Genomic DNA, 16,674 nt, shown 5'->3' with positions numbered 1-16,674 from the left:
TCCCTCCACACTGTCCCATCAAACACTCCCAGGGCAGGTACAGGGTTAGATACAGAGTAAAGCTCCCTCCACACTGTCCCATCAAACACTCCCAGGGCAGGTACAGGGTTAGATACAGAGTAAAGCTCCCTCCACACTGTCCCATCAAACACTCCCAGGGCAGGTACAGGGTTAGATACAGAGTAAAGCTCCCTCTACACTGTCCCATCAAACATTCCCAGGGCAGGTACAGGGTTAGATACAGAGTAAAGCTCCCTCTACACTGTCCCATCAAACACTCCCAGGGCAGGTACAGGGTTAGATACAGAGTAAAGCTCCCTCTACACTGTCCCATCAAACACTCCCAGGGCAGGTACAGGGTTAGATACAGAGTAAAGCTCCCTCTACACCGTCCCATCAAACACTCCCAGGGCAGGTACAGGGTTAGATACAGAGTAAAGCTCCCTCTACACTGTCCCATCAAACACTCCCAGGGCAGGTACAGGGTTAGATACAGAGTAAAGCTCCCTCTACACTGTCCCATCAAACACTCCCGGGGCAGGTACAGGGTTAGATACAGAGTAAAGCTCCCTCTACACTGTCCCATCAAACACTCCCAGGGCAGGTACAGGGTTAGATACAGAGTAAAGCTCCCTCTACACTGTCCCATCAAACACTCCCAGGGCAGGTACAGGGTTAGATACAGAGTAAAGCTCCCTGTACACCGTCCCATCAAACACTCCCAGGGCAGGTACAGGGTTAGATACAGAGTAAAGCTCCCTCTACACTGTCCCATCAAACACTCCCAGGGCAGGTACAGGGTTAGATACAGAGTAAAGCTCCCTCTACACCGTCCCATCAAACACTCCCAGGGCAGGTACAGGGTTAGATACAGAGTAAAGCTCCCTCTACACTGTCCCATCAAACACTCCCAGGGTCAGGTACAGGGTTAGATACAGAGTAAAGCTCCCTCTACACTGTCCCATCAAACACTCCCAGGGCAGGTACAGGGTTAGATACAGAGTAAAGCTCCCTCTACACCGTCCCATCAAACACTCCCAGGGCAGGTACAGGGTTAGATACAGAGTAAAGCTCCCTCTACACTGTCCCATCAAACACTCCCAGGGCAGGTACAGGGTTAGATACAGAGTAAAGCTCCCTCTACACCGTCCCATCAAACACTCCCAGGGCAGGTACAGGGTTAGATACAGAGTAAAGCTCCCTCTACACTGTCCCATCAAACACTCCCAGGGCAGGTACAGGGTTAGATACAGAGTAAAGCTCCCTCTACACTGTCCCATCAAACACTCCCAGGGCAGGTACAGGGTTAGATACAGAGTAAAGCTCCCTCTACACTGTCCCATCAAACACTCCCAGGGCAGGTACAGGGTTAGATACAGAGTAAAGCTCCCTCTACACTGTCCCATCAAACACTCCCAGGGCAGGTACAGGGTTAGATACAGAGTAAAGCTCCCTCTACACCGTCCCATCAAACACTCCGAGGGCAGGTACAGGGTTAGATACAGAGTAAAGCTCCCTCTACACTGTCCCATCAAACACTCCCAGGGCAGGTACAGGGTTAGATACAGAGTAAAGCTCCCTCTACACTGTCCCATCAAACACTCCCGGGGCAGGTACAGGGTTAGATACAGAGTAAAGCTCCCTCTACACTGTCCCATCAAACACTCCCAGGGCAGGTACAGGGTTAGATACAGAGTAAAGCTCCCTCTACACTGTCCCATCAAACACTCCCAGGGCAGGTACAGGGTTAGATACAGAGTAAAGCTCCCTGTACACCGTCCCATCAAACACTCCCAGGGCAGGTACAGGGTTAGATACAGAGTAAAGCTCCCTCTACACTGTCCCATCAAACACTCCCAGGGCAGGTACAGGGTTAGATACAGAGTAAAGCTCCCTCTACACCGTCCCATCAAACACTCCCAGGGCAGGTGCAGGGTTACATACAGAGTAAAGCTCCCTCTACACTGTCCCATCAAACACTCCCAGGGTCAGGTACAGGGTTAGATACAGAGTAAAGCTCCCTCTACACTGTCCCATCAAACACTCCCAGGGCAGGTACAGGGTTAGATACAGAGTAAAGCTCCCTCTACACCGTCCCATCAAACACTCCCAGGGCAGGTACAGGGTTGGATACAGAGTAAAGCTCCCTCTACACCGTCCCATCAAACACTCCCAGGGCAGGTACAGGGTTAGATACAGAGTAAAGCTCCCTCTACACTGTCCCATCAAACACTCCCAGGGCAGGTACAGGGTTAGATACAGAGTAAAGCTCCCTCTACACTGTCCCATCAAACACTCCCAGGGCAGGTACAGGGTTAGATACAGAGTAAAGCTCCCTCTACACTGTCCCGTCAAACACTCCCAGGGCAGGTACAGGGTTAGATACAGAGTAAAGCTCCCTCTACACTGTCCCATCAAACACTCCCAGGGCAGGTACAGGGTTAGATACAGAGTAAAGCTCCCTCTACACTGTCCCATCAAACACTCCCAGGGCAGGTACAGGGTTAGATACAGAGTAAAGCTCCCTCTACACTGTCCCATCAAACACTCCCAGGGTGGGTACAGGGTTAGATGCAGAGTAAAGCTCCCTCTACACTGTCCCATCAAAGACTCCCAGGGCAGGTACAGGGTTAGATACAGAGTAAAGCTCCCTCTACACTGTCCCATCAAACACTCCCAGGGCAGGTACAGGGTTAGATACAGAGTAAAGCTCCCTCTACACTGTCCCATCAAACACTCCCAGGGCAGGTACAGGGTTAGATACAGAGTAAAGCTCCCTCTACACTGTCCCGTCAAACACTCCCAGGGCAGATACAGGGTTAGATACAGAGTAAAGCTCCCTCGACACTGTCCCATCAAACACTCCCAGGGCAGGTACAGAGTTAGATACAGAGTAAAGCTCCCTCTACACTGTCCCATCAAACACTCCCAGGGCAGGTACAGGGTTAGATACAGAGTAAAGCTCCCTCTACACTGTCCCATCAAACACTCCCGGGGCAGGTACAGGGTTAGATACAGAGTAAAGCTCCCTCTACACTGTCCCATCAAACACTCCCAGGGCAGGTACAGGGTTAGATACAGAGTAAAGCTCCCTCCACACTGTCCCATCAAACACTCCCAGGGCAGGTACAGGGTTAGATACAGAGTAAAGCTCCCTCTACACTGTCCCATCAAACACTCCCAGGGCAGGTACAGGGTTAGATACAGAGTAAAGCTCCCTCTACACTGTCCCGTCAAACACTCCCAGGGCAGATACAGGGTTAGATACAGAGTAAAGCTCCCTCTACACTGTCCCATCAAACACTCCCAGGGCAGGTACAGAGTTAGATACAGAGTAAAGCTCCCTCTACACTGTCCCATCAAACACTCCCAGGGCAGGTACAGGGTTAGATACAGAGTAAAGCTCCCTCCACACTGTCCCATCAAACACTCCCAGGGCAGGTACAGGGTTAGATACAGAGTAAAGCTCCCTCTACACTGTCCCATCAAACACTCCCAGGGCCGGTACAGGGTTAGATACAGAGTAAAGCTCCCTCTACACTGTCCCATCAAACACTCCCAGGGCAGGTACAGGGTTAGATACAGAGTAAAGCTCCCTCTACACTGTCCCATCAAACACTCCCAGGGCAGGTACAGGGTTAGATACCGAGTAAAGCTCCCTCTACACTGTCCCCATCAAACACTCCCAGGGCAGGTACAGGGTTAGATACAGAGTAAAGCTCCCTCTACACTGTCCCATCAAACACTCCCAGGGCAGGTACAGGGTTAGATACAGAGTAAAGCTCCCTCTACACTGTCCCATCAAACACTCCCAGGGCAGGTACAGGGTTAGATACAGAGTAAAGCTCCCTCTACACTGTCCCATCAAACACTCCCAGGGTGGGTACAGGGTTAGATGCAGAGTAAAGCTCCCTCTACACTGTCCCATCAAACACTCCCAGGGCAGGTACAGGGTTAGATACAGAGTAAAGCTCCCTCTACACTGTCCCATCGAACACTCCCAGGGCAGGTACAGGGTTAGATACAGAGTAAAGCTCCCTCTACACTGTCCCATCAAAGACTCCCAGGGCAGGTACAGGGTTAGATACAGAGTAAAGCTCCCTCTACACTGTCCCATCAAACACTCCCAGGGCAGGTACAGGGTTAGATACCGAGTGTGATCTCCCTGGTTTCACTTCTCTCTCTCTCTCTCTCTCCGACTCGTTCTATTCCTCGAACCGTGGATTTTCCACATCCCTCAGTGATTCTCTCCACACACAGCCGGGAAGGGATTAAAAGCCAAGCTTGGCCTGTGCTCACAGGGCCCCCCTCTCCTGGGTTCGTCCACCGCCCGCCCCACGCCCCCCTGGGTGGAGTGTCAGGCTTTGGGCCTAGCCCGCAGGCTCTCTGTACTCACACGGTGTAGCCCGGATATACAGGTTCTGTCGAATACGCTGCTGTAACTCAAAGTCTGCTGATCCTTTACTGAAGGATTGTTTCAGGTAGTGTCGCACGTCACAGTTCAACTGGGAACCTGAGGGGACAAGAGGGTGGAGAGACTGAGATCATCGCGGGTCACAGCTTCACCCCACAGTACAGAGAGTGACCCCACAGTACAGAGAGTGACCCCACAGTACAGAGAGTGACCCCACAGTACAGAGAGTGACCCCACAGTACAGAGAGTGACCCCACAGTACAGAGAGTGACCCAACAGTACAGAGAGTGACCCCACCATACAGAGAGTGACCCCACAATACAGAGAGTCACCCCACCACACAGAGAGTCACCCCACAGTACAGAGAGTGACCCCACCGTACAGAGAGTGACCCCACAGTACAGAGAGTGACCCCACAGTACAGAGAGTCACCCCACAATACAGAGAGTCACCCCACAGTACAGAGAGTCACCCCACAGTACAGAGAGTCACCCCACAGTACAGAGAGTCACCCCACAGTACAGAGAGTCACCCCACAGTACAGAGAGTCACCCCACAGTACAGAGAGTGACCCCACAGTACAGAGAGTGACCCCACAGTACAGAGAGTGACCCCACAGTACAGAGAGTGACCCCACAATACACAGAGTCACCCCACAGTACAGAGAGTCACCCCACAGTACAGAGAGTCACCCCACAGTACAGAGAGTCACCCCACAGTACAGAGAGTCACCCCACAGTACAGAGAGTCACCCCACAGTACAGAGAGTCACCCCACAGTACAGAGAGTCACCCCACAGTACAGAGAGTCACCCCACAGTACAGAGAGTCACCCCACAGTACAGAGAGTCACCCCACAGTACAGAGAGTCACCCCACAATACAGAGAGTCACCCCACAATACAGAGAGTCACCCCACAATACAGAGAGTCACCCCACAGTACAGAGAGTGACCCCACAATACAGAGAGTCACCCCACAGTACAGAGAGTCACCCCACAATACAGAGAGTCACCCCACAATACAGAGAGTCACCCCACAATACAGAGAGTGACCCCACAATACAGAGAGTCACCCCACAGTACAGAGAGTCACCCCACAATACAGAGAGTCACCCCACAATACAGAGAGTGACCCCACAATACAGAGAGTCACCCCACAGTAGAGAGTCACCCCACAGTACAGAGAGTCACCCCACAGTACAGAGAGTCACCCCACAGTACAGAGAGTCACCCCACAATACAGAGAGTCACCCCACAATAGAGAGACACAGAGAATCACCCCACAATACAGAGACACAGAGAGTCACCCCACAATACAGAGACACAGAGAGTCACCCCACAATACAGAGACACAGAGAGTCACCCCACAATACAGAGACACAGAGAGTCACCCCACAATACAGAGAGTGACCCCACAATACAGAGAGTCACCCCACCACACAGAGAGTGACCCCACAATACAGAGAGTCACCCCAAATACAGAGAGTCACTCCACAATACAGAGAGTCACCCCACAGTACAGAGAGTCACCCCACAGTACAGAGAGTCACCCCACAGTACAGAGAGTCACCCCACAGTACAGAGAGTCACCCCACAGTAAAGAGACACAGAGAGTCACCCCACAATACAGAGAGTGACCCCACCACACAGAGAGTGACCCCACCACACAGAGAGTGACCCCACCACACAGAGAGTGACCCCACCACACAGAGAGTGACCCCACCACACAGAGAGTGACCCCACCACACAGAGAGTGACCCCACCACACAGAGAGTGACCCCACCACACAGAGAGTGACCCCACCACACAGAGAGTGACCCCACCACACAGAGAGTGACCCCACCACACAGAGAGTCACCCCACAGTACAGAGAGTCACCCCACAGTACAGAGAGTCACCCCACAATACAGAGAATCACCCCACAATACAGAGAGTCACCCCACAATACAGAGAGTCACCCCACAATACAGAGAGTCACCCCACAATACAGAGACACAGAGAGTCACCCCACAATACAGAGAGTCACCCCACAATACAGAGAGTCACCCCACAATACAGAGACACAGAGAATCACCCCACAATACAGAGACACAGAGAGTCACCCCACAATACAGAGAATCACCCCACAATACAGAGAATCACCCCACAATACAGAGACCCAGAGAATCACCCCACAATACAGAGAGTCACCCCACAATACAGAGACACAGAGAGTCACCCCACAATACAGAGAATCACCCCACAATACAGAGACACAGAGAGTCACCCCACAATACAGAGAGTCACCCCACAATACAGAGACACAGAGAATCACCCCACCATACAGAGAGTCACCCCACAATACAGAGAGTCACCCCACAATACAGAGACACAGAGAGTCACCCCACAATACAGAGACACAGAGAATCACCCCACAATACAGAGAGTCACCCCACAATACAGAGAATCACCCCACAATACAGAGACCCAGAGAATCACCCCACAATACAGAGACCCAGAGAACCACCCCACCATACAGAGAGTCACCCCACAATACAGAGAGTCACCCCACAATACAGAGAGTCACCCCACAATACAGAGAGTCACCCCACAATACAGAGAGTCACCCCACAATACAGAGAGTCACCCCACAATACAGAGACACAGAGAATCACCCCACAATACAGAGAGTCATCCCACAATACAGAGAGTCACCCCACAATACAGAGAATCACCCCACAATACAGAGACCCAGAGAATCACCCCACAATACAGAGACACAGAGAGTCACCCCACCATACAGAGACACAGAGAATCACTCTACAATACAGAGACACAGAGAATCACCCCACAATACAGAGACACAGAGAGTCACCCCACCATACAGAGACACAGAGAATCACTCTACAATACAGAGACACAGAGAATCACTCTACAATACAGAGACACAGAGAATCACCCCACAATACAGAGACACAGAGAATCACTCTACAATACAGAGACACAGAGAATCACTCTACAATACAGAGACACAGAGAGTCACCCCACAATACAGAGACACAGAGAGTCACTCTACAATACAGAGACACAGAGAGTCACCCCACAATACAGAGACACAGAGAGTCACTCTACAATACAGAGACACAGAGAGTCACTCTACAATACAGAGACACAGAGAATCACTCTACAATACAGAGACACAGAGAGTCACTCTACAATACAGAGACACAGAGAATCACTCTACAATACAGAGACACAGAGAGTCACTCTACAATAGAGACACAGAGAGTCACTCTACAATACAGAGACACAGAGAATCACTCTACAATACAGAGACACAGAGAATCACTCTACAATACAGAGACACAGAGAGTCACTCTACAATACAGAGACACAGAGAATCACTCTACAATACAGAGACACAGAGAATCACCCCATAGGCCCCCAAACAGTCAGGGGGAGATCGAGGAACAGATATGTCGGCAAATCTCAGAAAATTGTGCAAATAATAGGGTAATAATCGTGGGGGATTTCAACTTCCCCAATATTAACTGGGATACTCAGAGTGTAAAAGGCTTAGAGGGTACAAAATTCTTAACGTGCATCCAGGAGAGCTTTTTGAGCCAGCATGTAGAAAGTCCTACAAGAGAGGGGGCGGTACTGGACCTAATTCTAGGGAATGTGGCCGGCCAAGTGGAAGAAGTGCTAGTAGGTGAGCACTTTGGTGACAGTGACCATAATTTGGTGAGATTTAAGGTGGTCATGGAAAAGGACAGGGAGGGGCCGGAAATAAAGGTTCTAAATTGGGGGAAGGCCGATTTTAATAGGATAGGGCAGGATCTGGCCAAAATGGACTGGGATCAGCTGCTTGTAGGAAAATCCGCATCGGAGCAATGGGAGTCTTTCAGAAGGGAGATTGAGACCATACAATGGCAACATGTTCCCGTAAAGGTCAAGGGTGGTTCCAAGAACTCCAGGGAACCTTGGATGTCAGGGGATATACGAGAATGGATTAGGAAAAAAAGGAGGGCTTTTGGCAGATACAAAAGGCTAAAGACGGAGGAAGCCCTAGAGGAGTACAAAAAGTGCAGGGGGATACTTAAAAAAGAAATTAGGAGATCAAGGAGGGGCCATGAAATAACACTGGCGAGCAAAATAAAGGAAAATCCTAAGATGTTTTATAAGTATATTAAGGGTAAGAGGATGACTAGGGAAAAAATAGGGCCCATTAGGGACAAAAATGGCAATCTGTGTGTGGAGCCGGCAGATGTAGGAGGGGTTCTAAATGAATTTTTTGCATCTGTTTTCACTATGGAGAAGGACGATGTAGACATAGAAATACGGCAGGGGGACTGTGATATACTCGAACATATTAACATCGAGCGGGAGGAGGTATTGGCGGTTTTAGCAGGCCTAAAAATGGATAAATCCCCAGGCCCGGACGAAATGTATCCCAGGCTACTGTGTGAGGCAAAGGAGGAGATTGCGGGGCTCTGACACATATATTCAGAACCTCTCTGGCCACAGGGGATGTGCCAGAGGACTGGAGAACCGCTAATGTAATACCATTATTCAAGAAGGGGAGTAGGGAAAAACCGGGGAACTACAGGCCAGTGAGCCTAACATCAGTGGTAGGAAAATTATTGGAAAAAATTCTGAAGGACAAAATTAGTCTCCACTTGGAGAAGCAAGGATTAATCAGGGATAGTCAACATGGCTTTGTCAAGGGAAGATCATGTCTGACTAATTTGATTGAATTTTTTGAGGGGGTGACTAGGCGTGTGGATGAGGGTAACGCAGTGGATGTGGTATACATGGATTTCAGTAAGGCCTTCGATAAAGTCCCCCACAGGAGACTGGTCAAGAAGGTACGAGCCCATGGAATCCAGGGTGCCTTGGCACTTTGGATACAAAACTGGCTTCGTGGCAGAAGGCAGAGGGTGATGGTCGAAGGTCGTTTTTGTGACTGGAAGCCTGTGGCCAGTGGGGTACCACAGGGATCTGTGCTGGGGCCCTTGCTGTTTGTGGTCTACATTAATGACTTGGATATGAATGTAAAAGGTATGATCAGTAAGTTCGCTGATGATACAAAAATTGGCAGGGTGGTAAATAGCGAGGAGGATAGCCTCAGTCTGCAGGACGATATAGATGGGTTGGTCAGATGGGCGGAACAGTGGCAAATGGAATTTAACCCGGAAAAGTGCGAGGTGATGCACTTTGGAGGGACTAACAAGGCAAGGGAATACACAATGAATGGGAGGACCCTAGGCAAGACAGAGGGTCAGAGGGATCTTGGTGTGCAAGTTCACAGATCCCTGAAGGCGGCGGAACAGGTAGATAAGGTGGTAAAGAAGGCATATGGGATACTTGCCTTTATTAGCCGAGGCATAGAATATAAGAGCAAGGAGGTTATGATGGAGCTGTATAAAACACTGGTTAGGCCACAGCTGGAGTACTGTGTGCAGTTCTGGTCGCCACACTACAGGAAAGATGTGATCGCTTTGGAGAGGGTGCAGAGGAGATTCACCAGGATGTTACCAGGGCTGGAGCGCTTCAGCTATGAAGAGAGACTGGGAAGATTGGGTTTGTTTTCCTTGGAGCAGAGGAGGCTGAGGGGGGACATGATTGAGGTGTACAAAATTATGAGGGGCACAGATAGGATGGATACTAAGGAGCTTTTTCCCTTCGTTGAGGGTTCTATAACAAGGGGGCATAGATTCAAGGTAAAAGGCGGGAGGTTTAGAGGGGATTTGAGAAAGAACTTTTTCACCCAGAGGGTGGTTGGAGTCTGGAACTCACTGCCTGAAAGGGTTGTGGAGGCAGGAACCCTCACAACATTCAAGAAGCATTTGGATGAGCACTTGAAATGCCATAGCATACAAGGCTACGGACCAAATGCTGGAATATGGGATTAGATTAGACAGGGCTTGATGGCCGGCGCGGACACGATGGGCCGAACGGCCTCTATCCGTGCTGTATAACTCTATGACACCCCACAATACAGAGACACAGAGAGTCACCCCACAATACAGAGACACAGAGAGTCACCCCACAATACAGAGACACAGAGAATCACCCCACAATACAGAGAGTCACCCCACAATACAGAGAGTCACCCCACAATACAGAGAGTCACCCCACAATACAGAGAGTCACCCCAAAGTACAGAGAGTCACCCCACAGTACAGAGAGTCACCCCACAGTACAGAGAGTCACCCCACAGTACAGAGAGTCACCCCACAATACAGAGAGTGACCCCACAATACAGAGACACAGAGAATCACCCCACAATACAGAGAGTCACCCCACAATACACAGAGTCACCCCACAGTACAGAGAGTCACCCCACAGTACAGAGAGTCACCCCACAGTACAGAGAGTCACCCCACAGTACAGAGAGTCACCCCACAATACAGAGAGTCACCCCACAGTACAGAGAGTGACCCCACAGTACAGAGAGTGACCCCACAGTACAGAGAGTCACCCCACAATACAGAGAGTCACCCCACAATACAGAGAGTCACCCCACAATACAGAGAGTCACCCCACAATACAGAGACACAGAGAATCACCCCACAATACAGAGAGTCACCCCACAGTACAGAGAGTGACCCCACAGTACAGAGAGTGACCCCACAATACAGAGAATCACCCCACAATACAGAGAGTCACCCCACAGTACAGAGAGTCACCCCACAGTACAGAGAGTCACCCCACAATACAGAGAGTCACCCCACAATACAGAGAGTCACCCCACAATACAGAGAGTCACCCCACAATACAGAGAGTCACCCCACAATACACAGAGTCACCCCACAATACACAGAGTCACCCCACAATACAGAGAATCACCCCACAATACAGAGAGTCACCCCACAATACAGAGAGTGACCCCACAATACAGAGAATCACCCCACAATACAGAGAGTGACCCCACAGTACAGAGAGTCACCCCACAGTACAGAGAGTCACCCCACAATACAGAGAGTGACCCCACAATACAGAGAGTCACCCCACAATACAGAGAATCACCCCACAGTACAGAGAGTCACCCCACAATACAGAGAGTCACCCCACAATACAGAGAGTGACCCCACAGTACAGAGAGTCACCCCACAGTACAGAGAGTCACCCCACAATACAGAGAGTCACCCCACAGTACAGAGAGTGACCCCACAGTACAGAGAATCACCCCACAGTACAGAGAGTCACCCCACAATACAGAGACACAGAGAATCACCCCACAATACAGAGAGTCACCCCACAATACAGAGAGTCACCCCACAGTACAGAGAGTCACCCCACAGTACAGAGAGTCACCCCACAGTACAGAGAGTCACCCCACAATACAGAGAGTCACCCCACAATACAGAGACACAGAGAATCACCCCACAATACAGAGAGTCACCCCACAGTACAGAGAGTCACCCCACAGTACAGAGACACAGAGAGTCACCCCACAATACAGAGACACAGAGAATCACCCCACAATACAGAGACACAGAGAGAGAGAGACTCACATTAACTTACACACAGAGAGACTCACACACACAGAGAGACTCACATTAACTTACACACAGAGAGACTCACATTAACTCACACACAGAGAGACTCACATTAACTCACACACAGAGAGAGACTCACATTAACTCACACACACAGAGAGACTCACATTAACTCACACACAGAGAGACTCACATTAACTCACACACAGAGAGAGACTCACATTAACTCACACACAGAGAGACTCACATTAACTCACACACAGAGAGACTCACATTAACTCACACACAGAGAGACTCACATTAACTCACACACAGAGAGACTCACATTAACTCCCACACAGAGAGAGACTCACATCAACTCCCACACAGAGAGACTCACATTAACTCCCACACAGAGAGACTCACATTAACTCCCACACAGAGAGACTCACATTAACTCCCACACAGAGAGACTCACATTAACTCACACACAGAGAGACTCACATTAACTCCCACACAGAGAGACTCACATTAACTCCCACACAGAGAGACTCACATTAACTCACACACAGACTCACATTAACTCACACACAGAGAGACTCACATTAACTCACACACAGAGAGACTCACATTAACTCACACACAGAGAGACTCACATTAACTCACACACAGAGAGACTCACATTAACTCACACACAGAGAGACTCACATTAACTCACACACAGAGAGACTCACATTAACTCACACACACAGAGAGACTCACATTAACTCACACACAGAGAGACTCACATTAACTCCCACACAGAGAGACTCACATTAACTCCCACACAGAGAGAGACTCACATTAACTCACACACAGAGAGACTCACATTAACTCACACACAGAGAGACTCACATTAACTCCCACACAGAGAGACTCACATTAACTCCCACACAGAGAGACTCACATTAACTCACACACAGACTCACATTAACTCACACACAGAGAGACTCACATTAACTCACACACAGAGAGACTCACATTAACTCACACACAGAGAGACTCACATTAACTCACACACAGAGAGACTCACATTAACTCACACACAGAGAGACTCACATTAACTCACACACAGAGAGACTCACATTAACTCACACACAGAGAGACTCACATTAACTCACACACAGAGAGACTCACATTAACTCCCACACAGAGAGACTCACATTAACTCACACACAGACTCACATTAACTCACACACAGAGAGACTCACATTAACTCACACACAGAGAGACTCACATTAACTCACACACAGAGAGACTCACATTAACTCACACACAGAGAGACTCACATTAACTCACACACAGAGAGACTCACATTAACTCACACACAGAGAGACTCACATTAACTCACACACACAGAGAGACTCACATTAACTCACACACAGAGAGACTCACATTAACTCCCACACAGAGAGACTCACATTAACTCCCACACAGAGAGAGACTCACATTAACTCACACACAGAGAGACTCACATTAACTCACACACAGAGAGACTCACATTAACTCACACACAGAGAGACTCACATTAACTCACACACAGACTCACATTAACTCACACACAGAGAGACTCACATTAACTCACACACAGAGAGACTCACATTAACTCACACACAGAGAGACTCACATTAACTCACACACAGAGAGACTCACATTAACTCACACACAGAGAGACTCACATTAACTCACACACAGAGAGACTCACATTAACTCACACACACAGAGAGACTCACATTAACTCACACACAGAGAGACTCACATTAACTCCCACAGAGAGACTCACATTAACTCACACACAGAGAGACTCACATTAACTCACACACAGAGAGACTCACATTAACTCACACACACAGAGAGACTCACATTAACTCACACACAGAGAGAGACTCACATTAACTCCCACACAGAGAGAGACTCACATTAACTCACACACAGAGAGACTCACATTAACTCACACACACAGAGAGACTCACATTAACTCACACACAGAGAGAGACTCACATTAACTCACACACAGAGAGAGACTCACATTAACTCCCACACACAGAGAGACTCACATTAACTCACACACAGAGAGACTCACATTAACTCACACACAGAGAGACTCACATTAACTCACACACACAGAGAGACTCACATTAACTCACACACAGAGAGAGACTCACATTAACTCACACACAGAGAGACTCACATTAACTCCCACAGAGAGACTCACATTAACTCACACACACAGAGAGACTCACATTAACTCCCACACAGAGAGAGACTCACATTAACAATGGAGGGGAGCCCCGCGCTGGGGTTCAGACCCTCACCTTGTGGCACGGTCTTTATTCGGATGGGTTGGCTTGTGTTTCGAAGCATTGCCAGGGTGTCCCGCAGAGTGAGGCCAGGTACAGGAGCTTCATTAACCTGGAGGAGCAGGTCACCTGCCTGCACCTTTCCCCCCGGGTAGTGGGACTTGCCGTCCTGGGCCTTGCCCAGGTGGATGAGCTGGCCATACTCCGCCCCGCCCTGCACTTGCAGATTCAGAACCCCCTGCTCGTCGCGAGATACCGTGGTCTCCCGGACCTTCTGCGTCCAGTGATTGACGGCCAGGATCTTCCTCAGCATGTCTGGGGAGAGAGAGATGGGAGAGCACTGGGTTCCCACAGGTCAATACACAGAGGTAGGCCCCTTCCCAAACTCCCAGACTCGTCCCTGTCCCATTCTGATCATGATCTCAACACAACGATCGCTGGGGTTAAAGTCAGCACCCAGGCTGATGAATAACCAGCTCGAGGCTCGACGTTATTTACAATCAGACTGGGTGGGGACCGGTCAAGGTGAGGCTCCCTCCACACTGTCCCATCAAACACTCCCAGGGCAGGTACAGGGTTAGATACAGAGTAAAGCTCCCTCTACACTGTCCCATCAAACACTCCCAGGGCAGGTACAGGGTTAGATACAGAGTAAAGCACCCTCCACACTGTCCCGTCAAACACTCCCAGGGCAGGTACAGGGTTAGATACAGAGTAAAGCTCCCTCTACACTGTCCCATCAAACACTCCCAGGGCAGGTACAGGGTTAGATACAGAGTAAAGCTCCCTCTACACTGTCCCATCAAACACTCCCAGGGCAGGTACAGGGTTAGATACAGAGTAAAGCTCCCTCTACACTGTCCCATCAAACACACCCAGGGCAGGTGCAGGGTTAGATACAGAGTAAAGCTCCCTCTACACTGTCCCATCAAACACTCCCAGCGCAGGTACAGGGTTAGATACAGAGTAAAGCTCCCTCTACACTGTCCCATCAAACACACCCAGGGCAGGTGCAGGGTTAGATACAGAGTAAAGCTCCCTCTACACTGTCCCATCAAACACTCCCAGGGCAGGTACAGGGTTAGATACAGAGTAAAGCTCCCTCTACACTGTCCCATCAAACACTCCCAGGGCAGGTACAGGGTTAGATACAGAGTAAAGCTCCCTCCACACTGTCCCATCAAACACTCCCAGGGCAGGTACAGGGTTAGATACAGAGTAAAGCTCCCTCTACACTGTCCCATCAAACACTCCCAGGGCAGGTACAGGGTTAGATACAGAGTAAAGCTCCCTCTACACTGTCCCATCAAACACTCCCAGGGCAGGTACAGGGTTCGATACAGAGTAAAGCTCCCTCTACACTGTCCCATCAAACACTCCCAGGGCAGGTACAGGGTTCGATACAGAGTAAAGCTCCCTCTACACTGTCCCATCAAACACTCCCAGGGCAGGTACAGGGTTCGATACAGAGTAAAGCTCCCTCTACACTGTCCCATCAAACACTCCCAGGGCAGGTACAGGGTTCGATACAGAGTAAAGCTCCCTCTACACTGTCCCATCAAACACTCCCAGGGCAGGTACAGCGTAAGATACAGAGTAAAGCTCCCTCTACACTGTCCCATCAAACACTCCCAGGGCAGGTACAGGGTTAGATACAGAGTAAAGCTCCCTCTGCACTGTCCCCATCAAACACTCCCAGGGCAGGTACAGGGAAAGATACAGAGTAAAGCTCCCTCTACACTGTCCCATCAAACACTCCCAGGGCAGGTACAGGGTTAGATGCAGAGTAAAGCTCCCTCAACACTGTCCCATCAAACACTCCCAGGGCAGGTACAGGGTTAGATACAGAGTAAAGCTCCCTCTACACTGTCCCATCAAACACTCCCAGGGCAGGTACAGGGTTCGATACAGAGTAAAGCTCCCTCTACACTGTCCCATCAAACACTCCAAGGGCAGGTACAGGGTTCGATACAGAGTAAAGCTCCCTCTACACTGTCCCATCAAACACTCCCAGGGCAGGTACAGGGTTCGATACAGAGTAAAGCTCCCTCTACACTGTCCCATCAAACACTCCCAGGGCAGGTACAGGGTTCGATACAGAGTAAAGCTCCCTCAACACTGTCCCATCAAACACTCCCAGGGCAGGTACAGGGTTAGTTACAGAGTAAAGCTCCCTCTGCACTGTCCCATCAAACACTCCCAGGGCAGGTACAGCGTTAGATACAGAGTAAAGCTCCCTCTACACTGTCCCATCAAACACTCCCAGGGCAGGTACAGGGTTAGATACAGAGTAAAGCTCCCTCTGCACTGTCCCCATCAAACACTCCCAGGGCAGGTACAGGGAAAGATACAGAGTAAAGCTCCCTCTACACTGTCCCATCAAACATTCCCAGGGCAGGTACAGGGTTAGATGCAGAGTAAAGCTCCCTCAACACTGTCCCATCAAACACTCCCAGGGC

General features: G+C 49.8%; 1 protein-coding gene across 5 annotated transcripts in view; it reads right to left on the bottom strand.

The window, feature by feature from the left end:
* The window catches only part of LOC137318089 (membrane-associated guanylate kinase, WW and PDZ domain-containing protein 2-like), a 51,800-nt gene that overhangs the window by 30,414 nt on the left and 4,712 nt on the right, over positions 1–16,674 (bottom strand). For 3 of the 5 annotated variants that reach the window (XM_067981061.1, XM_067981058.1, XM_067981059.1), the window contains exons 2-3: positions 14,231–14,530; positions 4,397–4,513 (exon numbers count right to left, since the gene is read on the bottom strand). The exons of 1 other annotated variant lie outside the window; for it this stretch is intronic. In XM_067981061.1, the coding sequence (XP_067837162.1) occupies positions 4,397–4,513; positions 14,231–14,528 (415 nt within the window). In that variant the 5' untranslated portion in view covers positions 14,529–14,530. The remainder of the gene's footprint in view (positions 1–4,396; positions 4,514–14,230; positions 14,531–16,674) is intronic. One more of the 5 variants, XM_067981060.1, reaches the window with a different exon arrangement.

This window comes from Heptranchias perlo, unplaced genomic scaffold (assembly GCF_035084215.1).
Source record: "Heptranchias perlo isolate sHepPer1 unplaced genomic scaffold, sHepPer1.hap1 HAP1_SCAFFOLD_648, whole genome shotgun sequence".
NCBI lineage: Eukaryota > Metazoa > Chordata > Chondrichthyes > Hexanchiformes > Hexanchidae > Heptranchias > Heptranchias perlo.
This window is presented reverse-complemented; position numbering and strand designations above follow the sequence as displayed.